Source organism: Pecten maximus, chromosome 3 (assembly GCF_902652985.1).
Source record: "Pecten maximus chromosome 3, xPecMax1.1, whole genome shotgun sequence".
Lineage (NCBI taxonomy): Eukaryota > Metazoa > Mollusca > Bivalvia > Pectinida > Pectinidae > Pecten > Pecten maximus.
Window position 1 is genome coordinate 22,333,243 of NC_047017.1, and position 24,458 is coordinate 22,357,700.

General features: G+C 33.8%; 1 protein-coding gene across 1 annotated transcript; it reads left to right on the forward strand.

Annotated features, from left to right (window-relative positions):
* The first annotated feature begins 2,915 nt into the window (after positions 1 to 2,915).
* LOC117323576 (chitotriosidase-1-like) lies at positions 2,916 to 18,761 on the forward strand. The gene is made up of 16 exons (XM_033878880.1): positions 2,916 to 3,038; positions 4,075 to 4,255; positions 4,696 to 4,915; positions 6,303 to 6,436; positions 6,913 to 7,039; positions 8,818 to 9,003; positions 9,656 to 9,772; positions 10,764 to 10,923; positions 11,025 to 11,193; positions 12,386 to 12,644; positions 14,942 to 15,066; positions 15,289 to 15,412; positions 15,770 to 15,955; positions 16,407 to 16,523; positions 17,156 to 17,378; positions 18,453 to 18,761. The coding sequence occupies exons 1-16, from the start codon at positions 2,984 to 2,986 to the stop codon at positions 18,608 to 18,610; spliced, it is 2,541 nt and encodes an 846-aa protein (XP_033734771.1). The 5' UTR covers positions 2,916 to 2,983; the 3' UTR covers positions 18,611 to 18,761.
* The last annotated feature ends 5,697 nt before the right edge of the window (positions 18,762 to 24,458 follow it).

The following is a 24,458-nucleotide window of genomic DNA, read 5'->3' on the forward strand; positions in this document are numbered from 1 at the left end:
TGCATAAAAAGGTTTAACACCTAAGGATACTGTATCCATAAGGATATGGTAGCAACACGAAGGAAAGACACCCCTTCATGTGCTACTGTGAAAATGTGTGTGGCGGAAGCGCAGCCAACAAAGCCTTGAGGATGACTCCCGTCCTGGAAGGCCTGTCAATGTTGCAGTCCCCGAAATTGTCAATAAAGTTCATGATGCCGTTATGGCTGACAGACGAGTCACAGTCTACTCCAGGGCATTTCACAGGAAAGAGGACATTCAATTCTGACCAAGGATCTTGCAACGAAAAAGCTTTCGGCCCAATGGAAGCCAAGACTTCTGACAGTTGATCACAAGCACACCATACAAACATTATCGCGTGCTAATCTTAACCTTTTTGGGGGAAGATCCTGCCAACTTTCTTCGGAGATTTGTCACTATGGAGGAAAAAAGGGTCCATCATTTTACCACATAGGCCAAACAACAATCGAAACAATGGAAGCAACCTGGGTCTCCCCGCAAAAGAAGGCAAAGACTGTTCTATCAGCTGGGAGGGTTATGAACTCGCATTTCTGGTATGCAGATGATATTCTGCTGATAGATTATCTCGAAAAAGGACAAACAATAAATGGCACATGCTATTCTTCACTTTAAAGGCAATTACATGAAAATATTCAATTTAACCGTCGGGAAAGCTCACTAAAGGTGTGTTATTCTATCAGGACAATGCTCCTGTTCACAAGTCTATCAATGCCTTGGCTGCCATTCACGATTGTGGCTTTAGATTGATTGATATATCAGTCTTATTCACCTGATCACGCTCCATCAGACTTTCATCTATTTCCAAAACTGGAAACAGCTATTTCAGGCACCACCTTTCAGTCCGATGATGACGTCATACATGCAGTGAATTACTTTCTGAACAGCCAAGTAAAGGAGTTCTATAAAAGTGGTACTGTGGCCCTTTAACACCACTGTGAAAAGTGTATAGATACTGAAGGGTATTATTTTGAAAAATAATACAATATGTCAGGCAAAATTCAAATCTTTCAATGCGAGGCTCACAACATATCAATCAGGTATCTACGATTTTCTCTGTGAAGGGGTAGTTGTGAGCCATCCGAATAAACTATAAAATAAATAAAGAATCATAAAAAACACAAAGAACAACAAAAAACTAAAAATCTGACATTTTGGTAAAACTGTTAAAAGTTCCATGGACTCTTAGATAATTCTCTATTTATTCCAAAAGCTGTTCATCGATTGATTTCTACTAAAACCGTACTCAATTTTCAGTGCGTTGATCACATCTCCATATATTCACCATCACTTAATGAATCGAAGAATAACTTCGTTTTTCGTATTTGTATGATATGGACACTAGGGGCCGACGCGACAAGTTGCACAAGTTAAACGTATTTCCTTTGCTTCACTCTTATGTATATCGTTTTCCTTCCGCCACCAGCATATATCCCTGGTAGATTGATTCCATATCAATATCGCATATGTCAAAATTCCCTATTTTCTATAAGATAAGACACATATTGACGGAATACAACATAAATAGTACTTTTATATTATATAAATTAACTCAAAATACACTGCCAAAGATGATGCAATAGATTTGTCTTAGGGACTAGTTTAGAATTATCTTGCTAAGGCACTAAAATGTTTTATTAAGTCATAATTGCTAAATGAATAAATTTGCTAAATGTTATAAGCTTTTGCGACTTCACAAATTCTCATTATTCAAATTGAAATAATGTTTGATGTGAGAGCTTAGCTATAATTCAATATATGACCTGTTTATATGATTTACTGATTGTGAAATAGTTTTATATTTCAATACATTTTTATCTGAACAATTGTTCGAATAAAGATTGTTAACTAATTATGAGGTTAGCTGAAGTCATTAAGATAGAGGTTACTGAAATATCAGTCAGTGGTTATCTGCCAGTTACTTACCACTTGAGCTAATTATAACTATCACGCGTGATCAGTGTATGGGGTCAGCATGATCACGCCCACCATCTTGCATTTAGAAAGAGGTTGATCGATTCGTCTCCACATATTTTCCATCACATTCTGTGGTCCTTTTGAGCTGGTAACCCCCCCCCCCCTTTATCCCACTCTGTACCCTATCTTTGTTACTACACATTAATATACTGTAACATAACATCAACCAGTACCTCATTTTTAATGATAAGAAATTGTGAACTCGTTAGAGTTTATGTGTTATTCAATAAATTACCTTTTTTTTTGCACAGATTTAGGTATTGCAAAAACACTTATAATTTTCGCAATTAAGGGGAAATTTAATTTTATGATATATTTAAAGCAAACTATTACGTATTTTTTCTAATAGTGATTTGTAGTTAAACCAACTTATAAATAAACAGTTAATACTTATATGCTTAATACAGGTAAAACAATGATTCTTCGGAAACATCTTATTTTAAAAATTTTCTGAAGCATTTCGGAAGCAACAGAATCAAAATGAACAACGGAATTAAACTATTTTTCTATAACCTAAAATCTTAATATGCAAACAGATTTTGCCGTTAGGGTAATGTTTCTTACGTGTTTTATTTGTTGGAATTAAACACACGTAATTCAATTCTTGGGGGTATAATATTGTTGCGTAATGACAGAACCATGTGTCACTACTACTACTATTGTACTACTGTACTATATAAGTACGAGAGTAAATTAGTTGCAGTGATGTGTACAAAGTTCATTACGGCGGTGACCGTATGTATTATGTGTTTAAATACAGCGCTGCAAAACATACCGCTAATGTATAGACGCAATTCAATTAATTTTAATGGTTTCCAGAAACATTCTGTTAATGTAGCTTTAGGGGGTGTGGTACATGAGTGTAATTAACATACGACTTTTGTTCAGTGGCATGGGCAGTTTTGATCAATACAAGTGATTTGCTCTCTGGGTGTCACTACAAGAGAAAAGTGTAAAGGTTCACACTAGTCATTACAGAAGAGCGAACATGCTGGGCCTAAAATTACTACTGTGTGCTGTTATTTTTCAGTTGTCGGAATCTGGTGAGCATTAATTATTCAATGATAAAGATAATTTCTAAAATATGAAGTTTGAAAATAATTCGAAGTATGTTAAGCCAACTTTACACTTATAGTTAAGCGGGAGAACACAGAGAGATATTCCTATAAGGAAATAAGGAAAAGACCTGTTAATGTTTTACATGTAAGATTTCAGAATATTTTATAATTGCATAACTTGTTTTTAGATATATTCCAATGTATTTAGGCGTTTTTCTCTAATTTCTGTAAGATGTTATGTTTGCTTGAAAAAGGCGGCTAATCATATTTCAAATATTTTGATGAATTGATGTGTGCCTTATTCTTGCACCATGTAACAATGATTGATATCAAAATCATACAAAATCATTTCCCAAATTAAAACTTTGAGTGTAATCAATTATATAACACATTCTATGAAAGTGAAAAAAACATTTCAAAATGTCAAATAGAAAAGAAAGAAAATAGTGTTAAACAATCTCAGATTCCGGAAACATAGATTCTCTACACTAAACCAGTATGATACACATACGTTTTAAATTCAGATGATCCCATATAAAAAGTTTTGATACAGTTATTTTTTTTAATATTCTATAAAAAGAATAAAATATCCGCAGTATTTCGAGAAATATGTGCATTAAATAGGATACTGAACTCAATTACAAAAAGGAGTTTTACATTTATAAACAAAAACCACGTAACCATTATAACAATACTATGTGAGAAAACGAACTGATTGACTTTACTTATGAATATAAATGATTATTTTTTACTTCTATTTTTGGTTTTAGATGATATCACTTCTATACCAATATTTTATTAATAAGATAGAGAATACATTTGTTTCATCCGCATTAAATTATGACATTAAACTCCATATTTCATCTGCGCTTTTTGTTAATTTGGTGTGAATGATACCGAATTATAACTGTATTTTTTTTTCTTAAACTGAATGGCGCGGACAATTCCGAATCAATAAGATTAACGATATTATTGTACAGGTAGTTTTGATATACATTTGTTAATGTTGTTTGTTTTAAAGTGGCTAACCCTCGTCGTACATGTTTCTATGATGGCTGGTCTGCTCAAAGAGATGGTATAGCCAAATATACACCGGATTTGATCGACCCCTTCCTCTGTACTCACCTCGTGTTTGCGAATGCAATAGTCAGGAAAGCCAAAGTTTGGGAGATTTACAGGCGGATAATGAAAGACACAAATAAGTAAGTTATTGACAGATGAAATAACCGTCTTTGTCGGTATTGCAACTTTTCATTTATGCTGTAGAAATACACCATAGTGAAAACACTTCTTGGTAGAAATGTAAAATTCCATTATTATCACTGGGCAAAATCAAAACGGAAATGATGAAATGTTGAGAATTAATACGGACGTACATTGTTTGCCTTCATATGAAGTCGTTGTTGTATTTCCATGGACCGGAAGCTCTCCCGGAGTTTCTGACGGCAAATATAATTCTAAGTTAGAATATGATATATAGCATACGTTTCCTTTTGAATTACATATTTGAATTTAAACGCTATGAAGAAAAAAAAAAAAAAAAGGTTTTAAAACTACATGGAAATATGTCCATGTAAAAGTAATATAAAGCTTTGTACGTCAATCAATATATAAAAACCATGATAATGCATCATTATTTCAGCTACAAGACATTTAACAACCTAACGTCGGCCAACCCGAATCTTAAAACGTTGATTATGTTATCCGAAAACGATCCAGGAGATTTAGAAAACATGGCACGAGATACCACAAATAGAACGACTTTCATCAGCAGCATCATCCCATTCTTGAAAAAACGAGATTTCGGAGGCCTCTGTCTTCAATGGAAAGGGAACTCTGACTACTTCAAACTAATGAGCCAGGTAAATATAAGAAACAGTACATATGTAACTATTGTAGCTTTTTCATTGTTTATGGGCCGCGAAGCTCCGTCGGTCAGAGTGTCGTTTGATGACTATCTAAAGAAGAACTATTTCTTTTAAAATAAACCATTAGACCTGTTCTAGTAACTAAGAATCGTACTTATTCAATATATTAGGGTAAAATGCGTGCTAACTGGAATGTAAGCACGGAATTAAAAAAAGACAGTAGTCTAGTAGTCTAGATGAAATGAGAAAAATACTACTAACGGTAGATTAAAAGATGTCGGAAGATAACTATGAGTTGTGAATAATAATAACAGATTTTTGAACAAAGACCTATTGCTTGCAAATAGTCAAATATTTTATCCAATCATCTCCTCACTTCGACGCTTTGACTTGTTTGGAACATTTTATTGTTCTTTTTAAAGAGACTGTTTCCGATGACCCTATATGCGAGATTTAATTGACGGTTTGCTGTCTGTATGTAGCGATGTCATTGCTATGGGATGCTTACATGCTAAGATGTAGTGTCAGTTTTCTCGTTAAAGCACCATATGGGAGTCGAATGGATCTGGTTTAGTTGGGAGAGCAGCAGATTGCTCCGACCCATTTACCATTCTTTGATCCGTCAGTGTGCAGAATGAAGTGTGTGGGGAAGTGCGTTATGAGTACAGATAAAGTGCTTTATATTCTTCAGAAAGAGTGGGTGATTATTCTAAATCATGCAGAGATAAATTCATGTTAGGGTTTGTGGGTATGCTAGATATATTGCAGGAAGAGATGTTAGAAAAGCCTATTTTTTTTTAAAGATCTCTAAGAAGTTCAACGATTCGAACACTTAACGTTGTAATCAATTTTCCGTTTTGACCAAAATCGTCGTTTAATTCCAAATAAAGACATTCAATAGGAGTTGGTGTGAAAACTGCAATTACAAGACGCAGTTCATCATTGTGAATATCGTTCAGCATCCTCAAGTAAGACTTACGTGCTGACCCATAGACTACGAAACCATAATCAAATTTTGATCGGAGAGGTAATAGATATAGACGCAAAAGCATTTCGCGATCTTCACCCAAATCAGTATGGACAGAACTCGCAAGGTGTTAAGTACCTTTGAAAATTAATCTGTTAGGAAAATAAAACCAGCTGTCCCGGAATAGTTAGCGTCTTCTGCTTCATTGACGACATCCGTCATACAAGATACTTAAATCTAAACCTCAATTAATATATAGATTTTAACATTTATGTAATATCTCGTAAGATTTGGTTTAACAAGCTGTAAATGTGGTGATGGTCATGCAAAGGAACTTGAATTGAGTTCAGACCATCATTGGTTATAATATATCAGCTCAATATTCGCTAAACCATGGTGTTTGTTTCATCACAGGAAATTCGCCAAGCATTTGATGCTGAAACAGCATCAACAAATATTACTTTTCTTTTTGTCGCTGATCTCATTGGACCTACACTGGACGACTTTAACTACAACTATGACCTCAACACTATCAAAGAAACTGCATCGTAAGTGACATTTTGATGTATTAATACTGTAAATCATTTTGATTTCGCGAACTTACCTCTTCAGAAATATGCGTGAATGAATGATTTCGCTAACGCTGATCAAGAAAAGAATCTTCAAGGCTTAATCAGCAATTGAGAGCTTGGTTGCCATCCATAGCTGTTACAAATAATCGCGACGGATTTGAAATCGCCGTTCACTCTCATCGCATAGTAAAGCAAAAATAAATTACACGCAAAATTAAAAAAGTGAATTGCAGTCATAATAAAATCAACATCATGTTGTTTTCTATATCTCAGGTGTTGTATGTCATTAATATCTTCTGTGATATCATAGTAAATATTTTGTGTATTTGCCCCCTATACAAAACATACCGGGACTTGCACAAAGGATAATCTAGTACCCATGCAAAAACTTTTATTGGATAATCAACATCCTTGTGAATCAATTGACTTAAGGTATTATTTTCTTTTGAAAGGAACTTCGACTTTTCGACTTTGCAATCTTACGCTTTGTACGACGAGTCTGATGATACGGTGACTACACATCATAGTCGAAGAGTACCAAGAAGCACCGATTCTGGCAAGGACAGATTCCTCAATATGGTAATTATCACTTGCCAATTTAGTGTTGAATGAAAATTGCAATGTGTTTATTTACAAAAATGCATCCAGTATTCAAACATATTCCAGGGTTGAGGTAAAGCATATTTTGACATATTTTGCAGCACTCCATCATTATTTACCAGAAATCCCATTTCAGTCCTTAAAAGTTATCTATCATTTTTTGTATATTTCAAATATATGTATCAATGTATAATGATATTGTCCCCAACGTGTAAATGTCATAACTTACAATGCACTTCAGGGTTATATACATGTAGTATAAAACAATATCAATGTACTATAAAACACAAAGGTATAATCAAAATGAAGCATAATTATCATAAAAAACAGTGTGATATAATATGCCTGCATATAATGTTATTAATTTGTCACCGGAATATTTTCAATTTGATATAAGGGTTCAACTAAAAATATATTTGCCAATGATTCGAGAAATTAATAAATTGTTATATAGATTCCTATCAAAATATCAGGAGGAGAGTTTGGTGTTTTATACCGCTGGATTAAGCACAAGGTGAAACACTCTCCGTGTAAAATCTCACACTAAGAATACCCGAGGAAAAAACCGAATTCTTATAATTATTTTTAGGGTAAAATAAGTCTATTATAAAAAAGGTTTCATAATAATAATACCGAGTTAATCAGTTTGTGATGTTATTGACTGGATAAAGTGTTTGTATTATGATGGAGCTTGGATATCAACAGTCTGTGATATTATTGTCTGAATAAAGAATATGTTATATGATTTAGTGTGATATAATCAATTCGTAATACAATTGTTTCTTTAAAATATGTGCGTTAAAATGCGATGGGATAGAATAGATTTGCAAATGAATTGTCTGTGCAAAATATTTGCTCTACAAAACGTTAGGATAGAGCAAATCTGTCATAAATTGTCCGGTACGAAATAAAAGTCGATCTGTATAACTACAACGGCTTATGATTGATCAATTTCCCAGAAAAAAACGTTTACCGTCCTAATTACAGTGACATGGTCCTTTTTAGGTGACATTATCTCATGAAAATAACATCTTCAAATAAATATGGTAATTTCAAATTTAGATGTTATTGTCTTGAAAAGATGACGACCTATTATGAGGTAAAATTATCTTATTGGCATCTTTTAAATGAAGTTTTGTTGTGATTTAAATGATTTCAATTTCAGTTAACAAATTTATGCACAATGGAAATGTCAACTAGCAGAGCGACATTGTCGATATATTAGGGAACAACCAACCAATTGAAAAAATAGATTTTTGAAACATCCCTTGTGTATAGAAAGTTGAGCCAGGGATACAATGTCTGGCAGCCACTTATTGGCAAGTATGTTCTGAAGTAAGAAAATTAATATGTTGCCTGATAGGTAGCTAGCAATAAGAAATGTTGATATAAATTTCGTAAGTCCGATTGATTTTTTCCCCCCAAAATTCAGGTAATGATAATTCACACTGGAGAAAATCTGAGCTGAAGGACCCAACTTTTAGTTTTGATTAGGTGTTGTAATATGCTGTACAAATGTAAGGAGAGAGCAGGTGTTGTAAGAGACCCTAAACTTTTATTATAAACCATAATTGTCATATTGAATTCAAGAATCTGAATGAAATGCTCCAAAACGTTAACCCTAATGTCTAAAAATAATTGGTTGGTTGGTCCCTATTAGCATTTACTGTAACCGTGGAAATTATATGCAAAATATATGGATCGTATAAGCTGTACCATGATTATATAATTTGAGGTACTTTTCATCTATTATTCAGAAAGCTATAGGAGATTACTTCAGTTTCCTTGGAATTCCAAAATCGAGCATGGATATGGGTATTGCCACCTATGGACGTGGCTACGTTTTATCTAACGATTCAAACGATGGTGTTGGAGTTGGCGTCACAGGACCCGCACCCGCCTCTAATAACACTGCTACTCTTGGTTTTAGGGCATATTACGAGGTTTGTAAATATAATATAATATAAAATATAAATGTAATATAAAACTACATATATACCTGAGTTTAGTTAAGAGGTATACATTTTTGTTGTGTAGTCATAATCATGTTCATTGGTGAAGGTATATATATATTGTATATATTAGTACTTCACTAACTGAAGAATACAGAAACGTGCATCGGACAAGTTGCAACATTAATTTTACAAGCAGTTTGATGAATGAAATGTACAATATTATGAATGGATAAACAAAAATAAAAAATAAAAAAAGAAGTTATTATTCAAAGAAGAGTACATTGCATGTTTGATAGCTACAAAGATAATCTTACATGAGTCGCTATGTCATGTCAAATTACTGAATGAGTGGTATAAATTCCATATGATATTGTCTCGAGTTTAGGATGTAAATCACACGACTCATAAGTATTTGTGAGAATATAAATGAAAACTTTCAATGAATTTTCTGGATAGTTTTGACTCCGAAAATATGTTTTTCTCTAGCAAGACATCTTTATTAAGAAATTTAAAATCATTCAAATTGTGATAATATTGTTATTTAAGTATTAAGACATCTTGATATGATATATATTGTTGATTGACATGACAGAGCCTTGCATAGAAACATATTGTACATGTGTCTTGTGAACATTTGCAGCTTTGTAAATCCGTCGAGGTAGGATCTGGTGGTGTGTTCCGCGATGAGGGAGTTCCATATTTTGTTGGAAGTTCCTTGTGGATTGGCTTTGATGACATTCAAAGTGTCACAGAAAAAGTATGTGTGGGAATCACAGTAACAAATGCTTTAAAAGTCTAAATAATTAACTCGCTGTACCTTTAAAATGTACGCTAAACTGAACAACATACTGAATTGTCATTTATTGATAAACTTGTTTTATATATTGTATTGCATCAGTAAAAGTACAGTTTGATATGATGTCTTACATTTACAGTAAATTGCATTTATAATAATGTCTTTGGCATATATATGCTAAGCTTAGCCAGAAAATAAAAGCTACTAAAGTTTTTTCAGCATAATTGAAATTATATACTCTTTTGTCTCTGTTCGTTCATGTTGTTTTTCTTTTTCTTAGTGTTACCCAGGATGCTGTTGAAATTTGAAGTTTCGTTTGCTTTGACATTCCTACAGTTTCTGGTGTCTTTCCCTTCGATGTTTGGGTGTCGCCTCTGTAACATATATATATATACATATATATAAGGGTCAAAGAAGTAATATGAACAGTATAATCCAGATAACACTGGATCCTCACATAAATGTATGGAGGATACGAATTACTTGTAATGATTATATGGGGCAAAGAAGTAATTCAAACAGTGTAAACAATAAGGTTTGTTAAATTTTCGAGGCAATCCGCCCCTTTATCAAAACAAGTGTTTTGATAAAGGGGCGGATTGCCTCGAAAATTTAACAAACCTTATTGTTTACACTGTTTGAATTACTTCTTTGCCCCATATATACATATATATATATATATATATATTAATTTTCTGTGTCCTACATGGTTCTGTTCTTGCTTTTCCTTTTCGTATGATGATTAAGTTCCTGTGCCTATATATTAGTTTTTTCCTCAATACCTGTTGTTTTCCATTTGTTCTGGAGTCAACCCAGTTCCTAGCCTTATCAACTTCATTTGTTTGTATATTACTCTCTCTCTCTCTTCACTGATTTGATATACTTGGTACTCATAGATGCCGTTCAACAGAAATATGAATAATTTTGTTATCGACTTATTTTCGGCAATTAGGCGACCTGGATCTTCAATGAAGGCTACGGCGGCGCCGCTGTATGGGGGTTATCCTTTGACGATTTTAGTCAATACTGTAGTTCTTCTGACAGGCCGTATCCACTTCTTAATACCCTCAAAGATACATTTGAACAGGCTGTCGCTCCAGCTCCTCCAAAAGGTTAGTATCAGTGCAAAATTAAAGTGTTCATTCAGCCATTAGTAATAAAATCTAGCGGTTTGGTGCAATTGGACAATGAAACATATTCTCCCTCTTCATAGAGTACAGACGGATGTGTTATTTTACCACATGGGCGGCCGACCGTTATGGACCTGGTCAATTTACCGTCAATGAAGTAGACGAATTCCTGTGTACCCATCTAATTGTGGCCTTCGCCGAGGTGTCGAGCGATAGTGAGATTCAGGCTAGCAGCGTCAACGACACACTGATGTAAGACGTCTACCGTAGCTTTATTATATTTTATAAATAGAAGAACAATTACTGTGTTAGTGTTAATTTCAATGACCAAGCATTATTTTTTATTGTACTAAGCAAGCAACAGATAATGGAGAAAAAAATGTATTAATTAATTCATAATGGAAAATGAACATGCCAATGTTTTGTGAAACGTGAAACTTACTGTTTTTTTTTTTAAATATGTATAGCATGCGATCTGTTATTTCTTGGAAAATCAATCGCTAGATTTACCCATCAACAAAAAGATCTTGTTCAAATGAAAAGGAATCATATATTTCCGCTACAGGCTCGTACGCTCATAATACGTTTCACACTCAAGGTTCAAGAAATATTCGAAAGTGGCGGTCCATCCTTCGGTTGTCCGACCTTGTGATTTAAAGGAGTCTCATTTTGGTTATATAATAGCCTACTTTATACCTAAGCATAACCGTTAACACTATTTACACTTTCTCCACTGAAGTAATTTTCTCATCAACACTTTATGGTTTGTTAACAGTCAATTTGAATCCATAGTATGGCGAGCTAGCTTATAAGCATGCGTTGTGAATCCATAGTATGGCGAGCTGTCTTATAGGCAAGCGTCGTGAATCCATAGTATGACGAACTATCTTATAAGCATGCGTCATGAATCCATAGTATGGCGAGCTATCTTATAAGCATGCGTCATGAATCCATAGTATAGCGAGCTATGTTATAGGCATGCGTTGTGAAGCCATGGTATGGCGAGTTATCTTATAAACATGCGTCGTGAATCCATAGTATGGCGAGTTATTATTTTGGCATGTGATTAGAATCCATGTATGGCGAGCTGTCTTATAGGCATGTGATGTGAATCCAAAGTATGGCGAGATATCTTATAGGCATGTGAGTGAATCCAAAGTTTGACGAGTTATCATTTTGGAATGTGATGTGAATCCAAAGTATCATTTTGGAATGTGATGTGAATCCAAAGTACGGCGAGCTATCTTATAGGCATGTGAATCTATAGTATGGCGAGCTTTCTTATAAACATGTGATATGAAAGCAAATGTATGGTGAACTATATTATAGGCATTTGGTGTGAACCTAAATATATGATGGTTTCTAAGTTGTGTTACAGAGCATGATTACGTTATGCATCAAGCAAATAATTCTATTTTGTATTTTTGCACATGTGCACACGCAGATACCAAGATGCCACAAGCCTAAAGGCAAACAATCCTGACCTGAAGGTCCTGATTTCTGTTGGAGGATGGATGCAGGGCAGCCCAAGGTTTTCCCACATGGTTTCAGGACCTAAACGGAGAAGGGCCTTCGCCGCCTCTGTCATTAGCTTCCTACGTTTACATGGCTTTGATGGAATCGATTTGGCTTGGCAGTACCCAGCTCAAAGACATGGGTCAAGACCCGAAACAGACAAAAAAAATTTCGGAATTCTCCTTAAGGTAAGAATACGTTGCAGTTTACTATGCATGCACAATTTATATTGATGAAATCTATATCTGAATGAACGATGACTATATAAGTGTTTGTGCCTACAAGTAATAAAATTAACCCTGAATCGTACAGAACAAAGGCGTAGGGTATACAAATACAGTATCTTTTTGAGGGTAATTAGTGATACTTCGGGTCGAATTAAGAATTTTCAGGACTTAATACTTTTCCTGATATACTTAATAACTTTTCCTTTATGTTGATAGTAAATTGCCTTATTAATGTTAAGATTATAACTTTCACTATTTGGAAAAAAAAACACATTTTCTAGAAAGTTTAATTTTGACGATCTAAACTTTATTCAAACGAAGGACAATGGCCCTTTAGCTGTTGCATACCGATAATTAGCATACATTTCTTTACATTTGATCGCGGAGGGATACTGTATGCGAGACGTTTAAATGTGATCAGATTCAAATGAAACGAATCATAGATCATTGCCTTTATGGTTCGATACAATAAAGAAATCGCAGTGTGTTATGAAACTTTCATTTGAAATGGATACAGGTTCACGATTATGGTTATAATGTATTATTATTTATTTTGTGACATTGTGAGAACAACATTTATTAACACATTTTACCTCAAGATGTTCATTCCTTGTTTCATTGGCTATATTCGACAGTCGAGTGTTCAGTTTGACTGGGAAAATAATTCCATTTGCTATTACATTAGTTTGGGTGAAAATTGTATGCCGGTACCAGAGAGGATACCATCCACAGGACTATGTGCTTTTTTCACTTCAATAACGCCTAAATCAATCATCAAATGTTTGCTTTAGCCGTTTTTTAAGTAGGAAGTTTGAATTTCAATTTCAATTTCAAAACCTTTTATTGGTACACAAGGACAATAGGATTGGACAGCAGGCAAAGCCTATGTAAGTCCTCTCCCAAAACAGTAACATACACAATGATACAAACATGGACATAATATAACACATGACATATTACAATCTCAATGCTTAACAAAGAGGCAGCTCCATTAGATTAGTATTAATTTAGTTTTATGAACAGAATACTCATAACCTTTTTAAATAGGTAAAACAATATTTAAAGCAAAAAGACAGAATAGGCATTCATTTCCTAACTGAATAAATTTTAACAAACTGTATGGAATAAACATCTGATGATATTGAATTTCCTTATCCCAACAGATACAGGTCACATAGTCCATTGCATCATCACACTGGCCATCCACTGATGAAATTTAGAAATTCTATATCACCAGATAGTTTGTATTGTTTGGGTTAAAGGTTGAATATAAAGTTTGAAATGATTATTTGACTGAGAATAGTATTTAACAGGAGCTGCCTCACAATATTTACATGTAGGTAGATATATATATATTTTAACTACCAAGCCACACTCTCCATAGTAAACAACCATATGACTTATATATAGAAAAATGCAGGCAGAAGCAGGACGTAGCATTAAATTATATGGTACAAGTTTCATGGTATCAATATATATACAATCTTTGTAAAAATGTGTTGATTACTACTAGTATATCATAATTAATATACAAAATGTACATCATTTGTATTATATCTCACTACACATGCATATTTTGTTAAAGGAAATAATAATATATAGTAAATAATAATAAATATTATAAGTGTGTCTTTTATATCATAACATGCTTACATACATGTACATTTTGTATATGTACTATACCAATATGGTTATAAGTTATCAAGTATGAAATTAAAATCTTTTTGAATCAGAAATGAATTTAGATACTGCAGAGAGAATAGCTAAATTTTCAGTTTCATTACAATTTCCACAGCCGTTGAGAAAAATATCTAGTAGTAAGTGGTCATGATGAATGACTTGTGTAGTATTTTGACAGAGAATGATACGTATATCATTATATCTAATGCATTCAAAGAAGAAGTGGTATGCAGCTTCAATACTAACATGGAAGCATTGTAAAAAACACACGAAGAGGATAAAATCTCTCATCATGCATTTTTGTTTGTTTTTTGTTTGTTTGTTTTCTGATTGGATATATTTGCATGCTGGTATTCTGGTTATGTTGACACGACAAGTCAAATAATTGTAATTTACTTATATAACTAAGTTTTCATAATGTATAGTAGGTTTTTATTGATGTAGTCGTGTTATGACTTTGTGGTGTACTCTAGCTGTAAGTCAATGCTGGAGCAGTAGTCTATTCAACGGGTTGTCATTATTATTGCTATTGAAAATTTCAATTGATGCAAACTAAACGTATCTTGTTATTCTTTTAGTTACTAAGACAAGAATTTGACGCGGAAACTCTTACTGGAAACATGACTACACTGATATTGACGGCTGCAGTTGCTGCAGAGCAGGAACACATTGACTACGCATACGATGTGAAGGCTTTGTCAGAGTAAGGAAAAATATATCGCACCACCTTATATACGACGTTAATGCCTTGTCAGAGTAGGGCAACATTAATCCATAAGATCACCAAAGCAGGTTTCAATATGCAAATGTACAAACTTTGAACAGGAGATGCATCGGATATCAAAATCAATTCAGTTAACAGATAATTTCATCATGCAATGATTGATGTAACATGTACCGTTTCTCAAGAAAATTTATTTTTCAGAAACTTGGATTTCCTGAGTATCATGACGTTTGACATGCATGGCTACTGGGATGAGTTTACCGGCCATCACAGTCAGTTGAAGCCACTCAGTTGGGAAAGTGGACCTGATGGAAATCTTAACTTGGTAAATGACCTAAGGATAATAATGATAATAATAAAAACTAAGAGTAAAACATATTAAGAATACCCTTTCAAAACCAGTTGAGGGTAAGAGCCAAAATTATTACGCAAAACTCAATATTAGATTATTTGACCAAGTATGGAATCAGTGAGGTTATTTTCAAATGTGAAAGAAACAGTGAATAAATTTACATATTGTATATTATTCATGAAGTATACCAATAACACGATTTGAAATTGTATTGATACTCGAAAAATCAAAAATTAAGAATTAAACAGAAAGCAATAAAACAACTTGCTTTTGATGTAATGGCTCATTCTTGATCTTTTCTTTAAACGTTAAAATTGATCTTGTGATCAGGATTGGGTTGGGAGGTATTGGCACATGCGTGGAGTTGACAAAGAAAAGATCAACATTGGAGTGGCTACATATGGGCGTGGTTTTGAACTCTCATATGCACCATATGATTGGATTGGCGCTTATCATGATGGCCCCAATGGTCCAGGCAACTACACTGACGAAGAAGGTTTCCTAGCATATTACGAGGTTAGCTTATTTGATTGTTTTTGTCTGTATTGAATTTAAGATTAAGAAAAGAAACAAATCAATAAAACATAATGGGAAATAATATCAAAAGCTAATTACAGATTATTAGGACAACAAGCCAAATATCGTTAGTAAGTGGCCCAGTCAGGAACGATTGTAATTGTCTTCATTTGTGCTTACTGTCATATGTATGAATATTGTGTCTTGATGAAGGGGCCGATGGCCTCAAAATTACCAGGAAAAACAACATTGGTTGAGTACTTCGTCGCGCTTGAACACACACATATATATATTTATATTATGTGATTGTATTTGTGATTTTTTGTGTTTTGATAAAGGGGCGGATTGCCTCGAAAATTTAACCAACCTTATTGTTTACACTGTTTGAATTACTTCTTTGCCCCATATATATATATATATATATATTTATATGTGTGTGTATGTGTGTTAGATATGCCCAATGGTTGCGAGTGGAGATGGCGCAGTTGAGAGAGAGGCAGGAGTACCCCATTATGTCAAGGATGAACTATGGATTGGTTATGACGACGAACAGAGCATGAGTAACAAGGTATGTCGTTTAGTATATATTCTTATTTCATGTATTCTTTGTGCAATTGTACTTGTTATGAAGTATACAAGAAACTATGCTTTACTCAAAATCAACATTGGGTGGGCGTGGGATGGGGAATGGGGGTATGAGCCGAGGCAAGATTACATAGATACCGTTGAAAAAAACCCAAGCATCGTTGGAGACTTGCCCTCTTGTGTGCATTGGTATTCAATTTTCATTAACTAAATAGAATAGTTGTCAATAAAGATGTGAGCATAATTGTATTCTTTTTATATTTTAATCAGAACTCTGTCATTGAAATATTACTAGCAATGCCTATCATTTTTTTAATAGCGACCATAACAACAAGTTATACGTACAATTGTACATATTGATTCCGTCATGTTTTGTCTGTCTCACCGGTTGGTGCTTTGAGTTGGACTTGAATAATTTAAAACTTCAGAAAACTGTCGTCCCTTATAAGTTTTCGCATCATACGTATCGTGATTATAATTGCTGTTTATTTATTCAACTATTTATCCGGCGAATAGCTTGAAAGCGTGAGGTAGGGTTATAACTATTGCTTTGTTTGTTTTTTGCTCATTCACTACCTTAACACCTTGTTGAATATTAATTTAATTGGTTTACAGATGCAGTGGCTAATAAGTGAGGGATATGGCGGAGTCATGATTTGGTCAATGGACTTGGATGACTTTAGGCAGACATGTGCTTCTTCTCAGAGTCGCTTCCCTTTAATCAATTCCATTAAGAATACACTGACAGGTTTGGCAAATGGCACGCTCACAACAGTTGTTACTGAGGGAACGACAACATGGGAATCATCGACAATGTCTTCTACAACAGAGGAAGGACGTAAGCATTAATAAAATCTCGGTCAATTTATGCATATCACTATAAACAGATAGCATATGGATATCATTTCAACACTCATTTTCAGTAAGGCATGATATTGCAATAGCAGATATAATGAAATCACTTTCCTCTAAGAACTTGAAATGTTATCTTAAACTTATGACTGTGACGACCAAACCACGTGATGTCAAAACAAGCACTAAATACGTCTGACTTTATTTCTCTTAAGGAAACATAATATTTCCAAATTGAGATAACGATGTCAACCATAATACTCTCCCCTGATCTTTAAGCAATCTGTATTTCTTATAACCTTTTGTGGTTAATGCTCTTCAGTAGTTTACATCAGTCACGGGAACATTAATAATGACCTTGAATATCGAGTCAGAAGGACATGTAAACACCGTAGGTAGGGAAAGCAGGGATGTTGCTATCTAGAAAGGGCAAATAAACAATTGGGAAGATTCAAATAATCAGCTTATCACACAGCTCACGTGTAAGTACAGGTAAGCGACTGATGTTGAAGAGTCTGCAGTGTCCTTGATTTTAAGTTCTACAGAGTATATCCGAGTAACATGGTTAATAAAGTTCTTGTTATTGTTGATAGAATACCTCCAATGTACCTAAAGGTGAAATTGAAGGATTTTGCAAGAACTATGTTACCTGTTCGGACAAACTCTCCAATGATTATCTAATTGGTATTGAATTTCCCTGTGAGTCTAACATGTTTTCCCTTTTGTGTAGAATCTGATGGGTCCTTGTCATTTCTGTAAAATGAATATTTATCATATCTATAGATTCTAATGAAAATTTGACAGAACCGAAGTCAAATATGTAGTTGTTCTTTCTGTATAATCTAATGGATAGTTTTCAGTTCCGTAAGCGTAATTGATGCTTGCAACCCTCTTAACATCAAATAAACATCTCTGTAGGGTCTCATTAATATTTGTAATCTTTGTGTTAGTAATCTTAATACTATCTAGTGTATACAAGCACGTATCATTATAAATAAATACCTGTCATTGATTACATGTACAAGTATACTGATGATGTTTTTTTTTTTTTATTTTGCAGCACACATTAACTGCACGGTGTTACCTGTTGATGGACCATACGAAAACCCTAATAACCCAAGAACCTTTTACAAGTGTTCGCACGATAAGGCCTATCTGTACTGGTGTCCCTCGGACTTAGAATTCAACGCAACATTATCAATTTGTGACTATCCTTGAATAAGCTACAATATATGTCACTAACTTACCATTATTTCATATTCAAACTGTATCCTGATGCATTGAAATGATATGCTTGAATTGTTGTGATGACCACGGTATAAATATGTATTGTATGAACAAGTCAATAAAGGCATTCATGCTAACAATATTTCCTATTTTATTGAAAATACCAACAGTTTCACCTACCAACCTTACCCTAACACACATCGATTTCCTCAACACCCCCTCCCAACACACAAAGGACACAATGTGTAGGAGCAGATAAAAGCAAAAGTCATTGAACATGCAAGGAAAATATGACTCCTTCATCCACAACATCCGCAATGAAGCCTAGGCAAACCTGTAAATAGAATCAAGCTTCAAAATTGAACCATGGACATGGAATATATATCAACACACCATAGATTGAATAGATGCATTTGAGAAAAAAAACAAGCAGCATAAGACCGGGTACAGGGTTAAGCAACGTTCTTTAACTTAACTTCAATTTTCAAACAGGAAAGCATTATTTAATTAGAGAAAAGAAATCCTGAGACATCTTCATTTGAATGGTCTTCATGTGTGATATTTCAAAGTTGTCGGTTGTCGGAGGGCATTGTGGTCACCCATTCGATTTTTCCTAGGCCTTTAGAGTGTTCGAAAACCCAATCGGGCGTGAAAAGGTATTGGTCATCTAACCCACAAAGTTTATTTTTACTCCCATATTAAGACCCTCTCTCGTTCCCATCAGGGCCAACAAGAGATTCCAATTCACGAGATTTTACTCAGTTTGAGATAAACAGATAAATTTTCACAGAAACTGTGAACATATGCCATATATAATTTTCTACAATTTACCTTTAATGTATATTATTACAACAATACAATATCCATGAAAATATAGCGTAATGAGAACTCTTTGACAACAGAAAAAAATCAAGTACTTATAAAACAGGCAAACATTTTTAAAAATCAAAATTACATCAATTATTTTATGATCAAAAGAAATAGCCTTAATACATTTCTGAAGAATGAGATGTACAGACTGTCATATCAGTAGATGAATGTAAGAAAAGGGAACATTTGCTTTTAACTAGATGCAATTATTTCATCCTTGTTAACATAAAAGATTAAAAAAAATAATAAAAAATACAATAGGTGTGTGACGCATTTGAGGGCCCTCGGAATGCTGTTAGTCATACTCCATCTTGTAGAGGGGTGTATGGAAATCATTTCGTCCGTCTGTCCGGTCGTATGTCAGTGATAAGTTTGTGTACAGGAGATTTATTTCATATCATTGTATTACATTATCAAAGTGTACATTTTATTATATGTTATTGCCCATCGATCAAAGTTAATGGTCTCACGCCACTCATGACCACATTTGAAACAAGAGGCCATTGAACGTTAACCTGAGTTCTAACTTTCAGCCTGTTTGACCCATTTTGACCCCGCCTATCAGTCCCTATGGTCAGTCAGGGCATACGATCAAACTGTCACTTTAAACTGATCATTCTAACCAAGTTTTAATTAATTCCACAGGCAACTCTACAAATGATAAACAAAAATATGATTTCCCAATTAAACAGGAGAAACGTGAGAGTATTTAATTTTACCATATATGGGATATTGTGAAGGAGATTTTGAAATTTCGGTCAATTTGACCCCACCCCTTAGGCCCATGAGATTGGGGACTATAAAATTAACAATTTTTGTTTCACCTTTGGCCATGAAATGTTTCTGCAAAATTTCAGAGGGTTCTGAAAAGATGTCGAAGATGTAAGTTGTTAATTTACGCGCCAAAGACGACGCACAACAACGGATAAAAAAATGATTAAAATAGTTTCCTTGAGACCTTTTTTAGGTGAGCGACTTAGCAAAATATTTGATAAAATTCCATGAATACCCTGGTTCTCCTGTCTATTGAGAAGATTAAGGTAGCAGTGTACAGTAAAAATGCCAAATTCTGAAAAATATGGCACATGTTTTAGATATGTAAACATTGCCAGTTAACCTTACATATAACCTCTAATAAAGTAGATATATTTGAAATCTGAACAACATTTGCAATTTTAATAGAGCTCTGAAGGATAAGTAAACTGATATTTTCTGTGATTTTCAGAGCTGTGAATACCATGGTAACAGCTTAAAAAATTCTCAAAAATTGCAAAATATTATGATATTTGACCCAAAATGGCACAATTCTCTACACAATTTTTTTTCTGAAACCTATTTAAAATTAAATATCTCTATCCCAAAGACAGAATTAATCTTGTTTGGACATATGTTGTAAATTAAGTTTTTTCCGCTGTCTTACCTTTTCTGTGGGCTTCCATTTTGCGCTGTAGGCAAAACTAAATTTCCTGTGTAAACACACGTTCGGAAAATCCGGATATTTAAAATCCGGAACCAATTTATTGATTTTTGTTTTAATAAATGTGAAGCCTGTATGTACTACTTCATACTGAATATACCAATTATAGTGTACATTTATTTTTTCATTTTTTATGCATATCATAATACAGGAGTTATTTGCTTAACAAAAAAATTGCCATGGCCAGGCTGTCTTACTGTGGTGTGCTACCTAAACCCCATTTTACACGTTTACCCTTGTTTGGCCTGGAGGGTAAGTCAAGATCGTTCATTAAACAAATTTGGTAGCCCAAAAATGCAGCATGCTACTATCTCCAAATTATGACTAATATCACAATGCCACCTCCAAATATTAAAAGGGAACAAAATTTGCCCATGAACTATAACCCTGTGACCTTTTGTCAGTTGACGCCTCGTTTATTCCATATCAACTTTTCTTCAGAATGTCATAATTCAAAGAGGCATGAAAATGAACCATAACCACATAAATGATAAGTCATTATTACTTCTAATAGTCGTAGTGGACTTCCTTGCATAACAACAAGTTTAGTTAAGGGGTACATTAACATAATGGAAAATAATTTTCACAGGCTAATGACATTTTGAAAAGGAATTATAACTGTTTACAGTGTATAAATTTACAGTTATTTTAGTATCAAAAATGTCATATTGACATACATGTAGTAAGTGTTGTGATACATTTATTATGAATAATTACTTTTTTAGAATGTCAAATGTCCCATAATTATGAGCATTTAATTATAATTTTTAGAATTTTGATATATTTTATAATTTTTTGTTATGACAAAACATGTGCAAGAGCTTAAACATGATATTGATATATGCAGCAATAGTTACCATTATGATAAAACTAATATATATATATTATCATTATACTGTCTTTTCCATTGATCAGACAAAACATAAAGATATATTGCATAAGTAGATTATATAACTAACTCGAACCATTTAAGTATTTCGAGAAATGGTAGCCTTGTCTGACATCCAAAGAAAGTCTTAAGGTAGCACACCACAGTAAGACAGCCTGGCCATGGGCATTTTTTTTGTTAAGCAATAACGCCTGTATTATGATATGCATAAAAAATGAAAAAAAATAAATGTACACTATAATTGGTATATTCAGTATGAAGTAGTACATACAGGCTTCACATTTATTAAAACAAAAATTAATGAATTGGTTCCGGATTTTAAATATCCGGATTTTCCGAACGTGTGTTTACACAGGAAATTTAGTTTTGCCTACAGCGAAAAATGGAAGCCCACAGGAAAGGTAAGATAGCGACATATGTCCAAACAAGATTAATTCTGTCTTTGGGATAGAGATATTTAATTTTATTTGGTTTCAGAAAAAAAAATGTTTAGAGAATTGTGCAATTTTGGGTCAAATATCATAATATTTTGCAATTTCTGAGAATTTTAAGCTGTTACCATGGTATCCACAGCTCTAAAACTCACAGAAAATATCAGTTTACTTATCCTAAAGAGCTCTATTAAAATTGCAAATGTTGTAAAGATTTAAAATATATATACTTTATTAGAGGTTATATGTAAGGTTAACTGGCAATGTTTACATATCTAAAACATGTGCCATAATTTTCAGAATTTTGCATTTTTACTGTACACTGCTACCTAATGGATGTCTCAAAGTGTGCGCCAAGGTGATGTCATCAGTCCTTCGCTTTTAATCTTTTAACAGGTGGAACTAGTGCATTGGACATATTTGACATGCTTAAAAAAGTCATTTTTGAAAGTTCCTTAAAATATATCTAGAAAAAGTATATAAATATATGGAAAGTTTTTAAAGAATTAAAAATCTACATTAGTCTGTAAAAGTTATTAACCGTTTTGTTAGTGTACCCTCTTCACTCAACTTGGTGTTATGCAATGAGGTCCACTACGAATATCGGTTGATTTAATGATAAATCATTTATGCGATTATGATTTACTTTCATGTATCTACATATGGTGTAAAAATAAAATAAATTGGAGTAGGGACTGGCGCTAATGTTAAATCGCCATAGACGGTAACCCCACCACTGAACCTAACCCAGTGATCTTGACGTATTTGACCCAGTGATCTTAAAGGTAGATTAGTGTACCCCTTGTTTAATTCCGAATAATTTGACTTTGCCATATCAAACTAAATTCTTATCAGCGAAAAGATGCAAACTTTGGCCTTAACCATAGCGTCAAATGACCTTGACCCTTGACATTGATCCGCGTGTATTTTTTGTGAACTGAACCAATAGCATCACCCTAAGCCTCTTGGTTAATGAGAGTAAGTCATCAAATGATTATGATAATCTATATCCTGATGTGTTGGCTGACATTCCTGGATAGAGATAAAAAGTCCGGTAACTTAAAACAAATAGTGTACAAGATAGCTCATGACACCTTAGACAATTTGTTCTATTGTATTGCTGAACGTTGACAATATGCCTGCCCATTGTTTTGTTGTCTATTAGCAATTACTTTTGTTTTCTCAACTCGATCGTTCCATAACATTGTTTCCCAGATCTAAGGAGATATTCATCTAGATTAAATATTTTATTAAAAGTTGATGAAATATATATTTTAAGTCATTTTCTTAGAAGCAGCATTTCACCCAGAAACAGCATTGGAGTGCACACATTAACATTAATGAGTTTTTTCAAGTTTACCGGATTATGTTCAGTCATGATAAATTTGCCTTTGATTGTTGGAGACTGACTGACCACACATACCAATTTAAAACACTTGTAGTAGGACTGATGCAGATGTCAGATGTAATTGATACTCTTCGTTTGAAACAACAAATAACCAGTGACGACCTACACATTTAAACAAAATGAAATAAAAAACTCGAAGTACATTGCGTATTTAAATAAGAAATTTCCTAACAATGATGTTTATAGTCAGTATCATTACACATGTACTTCATATTACACAGTATCGCGAGTGGTTTAATTCGTCTGCAAACAGCTATCATCTCGTGGTTGATATTGTCGACGTCCCTAAAGCTCCAAATATTGCGTTAGAATAATAACGATACGAATAATTTAGTGTTTTACATACCGCTATATCTCAGCATCATAGCCGTCTATATTGGTATTTCTCAACTCCATGGGGAGCATATACACGGAGCTGCCATTTAGACGATAACGGATTGCACGCGATATTACTTTCTATGCCCTACCACGTACTCATTTACAACTGAGTCATCTAGAACTCAATTGAGTAAAGTATATTATTCAAGGATACAACATAGTGGCCTTGCCAGGATTCGAACTAGCGACCCTTCGGTCATGAACAGGTGCCGGGACTCGACCTAGCGATCATTCGGTTACGTTGCCTTGCGTCCCACTTCTTGTCAACGATGCCTGCATCTATTTATGGTGGTATACTTTATATATTTTATTTAATTTCACTTAAGTGCAGTTTTTCATCCTTGCCCTTAAAGAGATGAGTTTGAGTATCAATAAAAAGGACACAC

Coding starts and splice junctions, on each gene's coding strand:
- LOC117323576 (XM_033878880.1), top strand. CDS start 2,984: ATGCTGGGCCTAAAATTACTACTGTGTGCTGTTATTTTTCAGTTGTCG. Junction 7,040..8,817: donor AGGACAGATTCCTCAATATG/GTAATTATCACT, acceptor TCTATTATTCAG/AAAGCTATAGGAGATTACTT. Junction 16,524..17,155: donor AACAGAGCATGAGTAACAAG/GTATGTCGTTTA, acceptor ATTGGTTTACAG/ATGCAGTGGCTAATAAGTGA.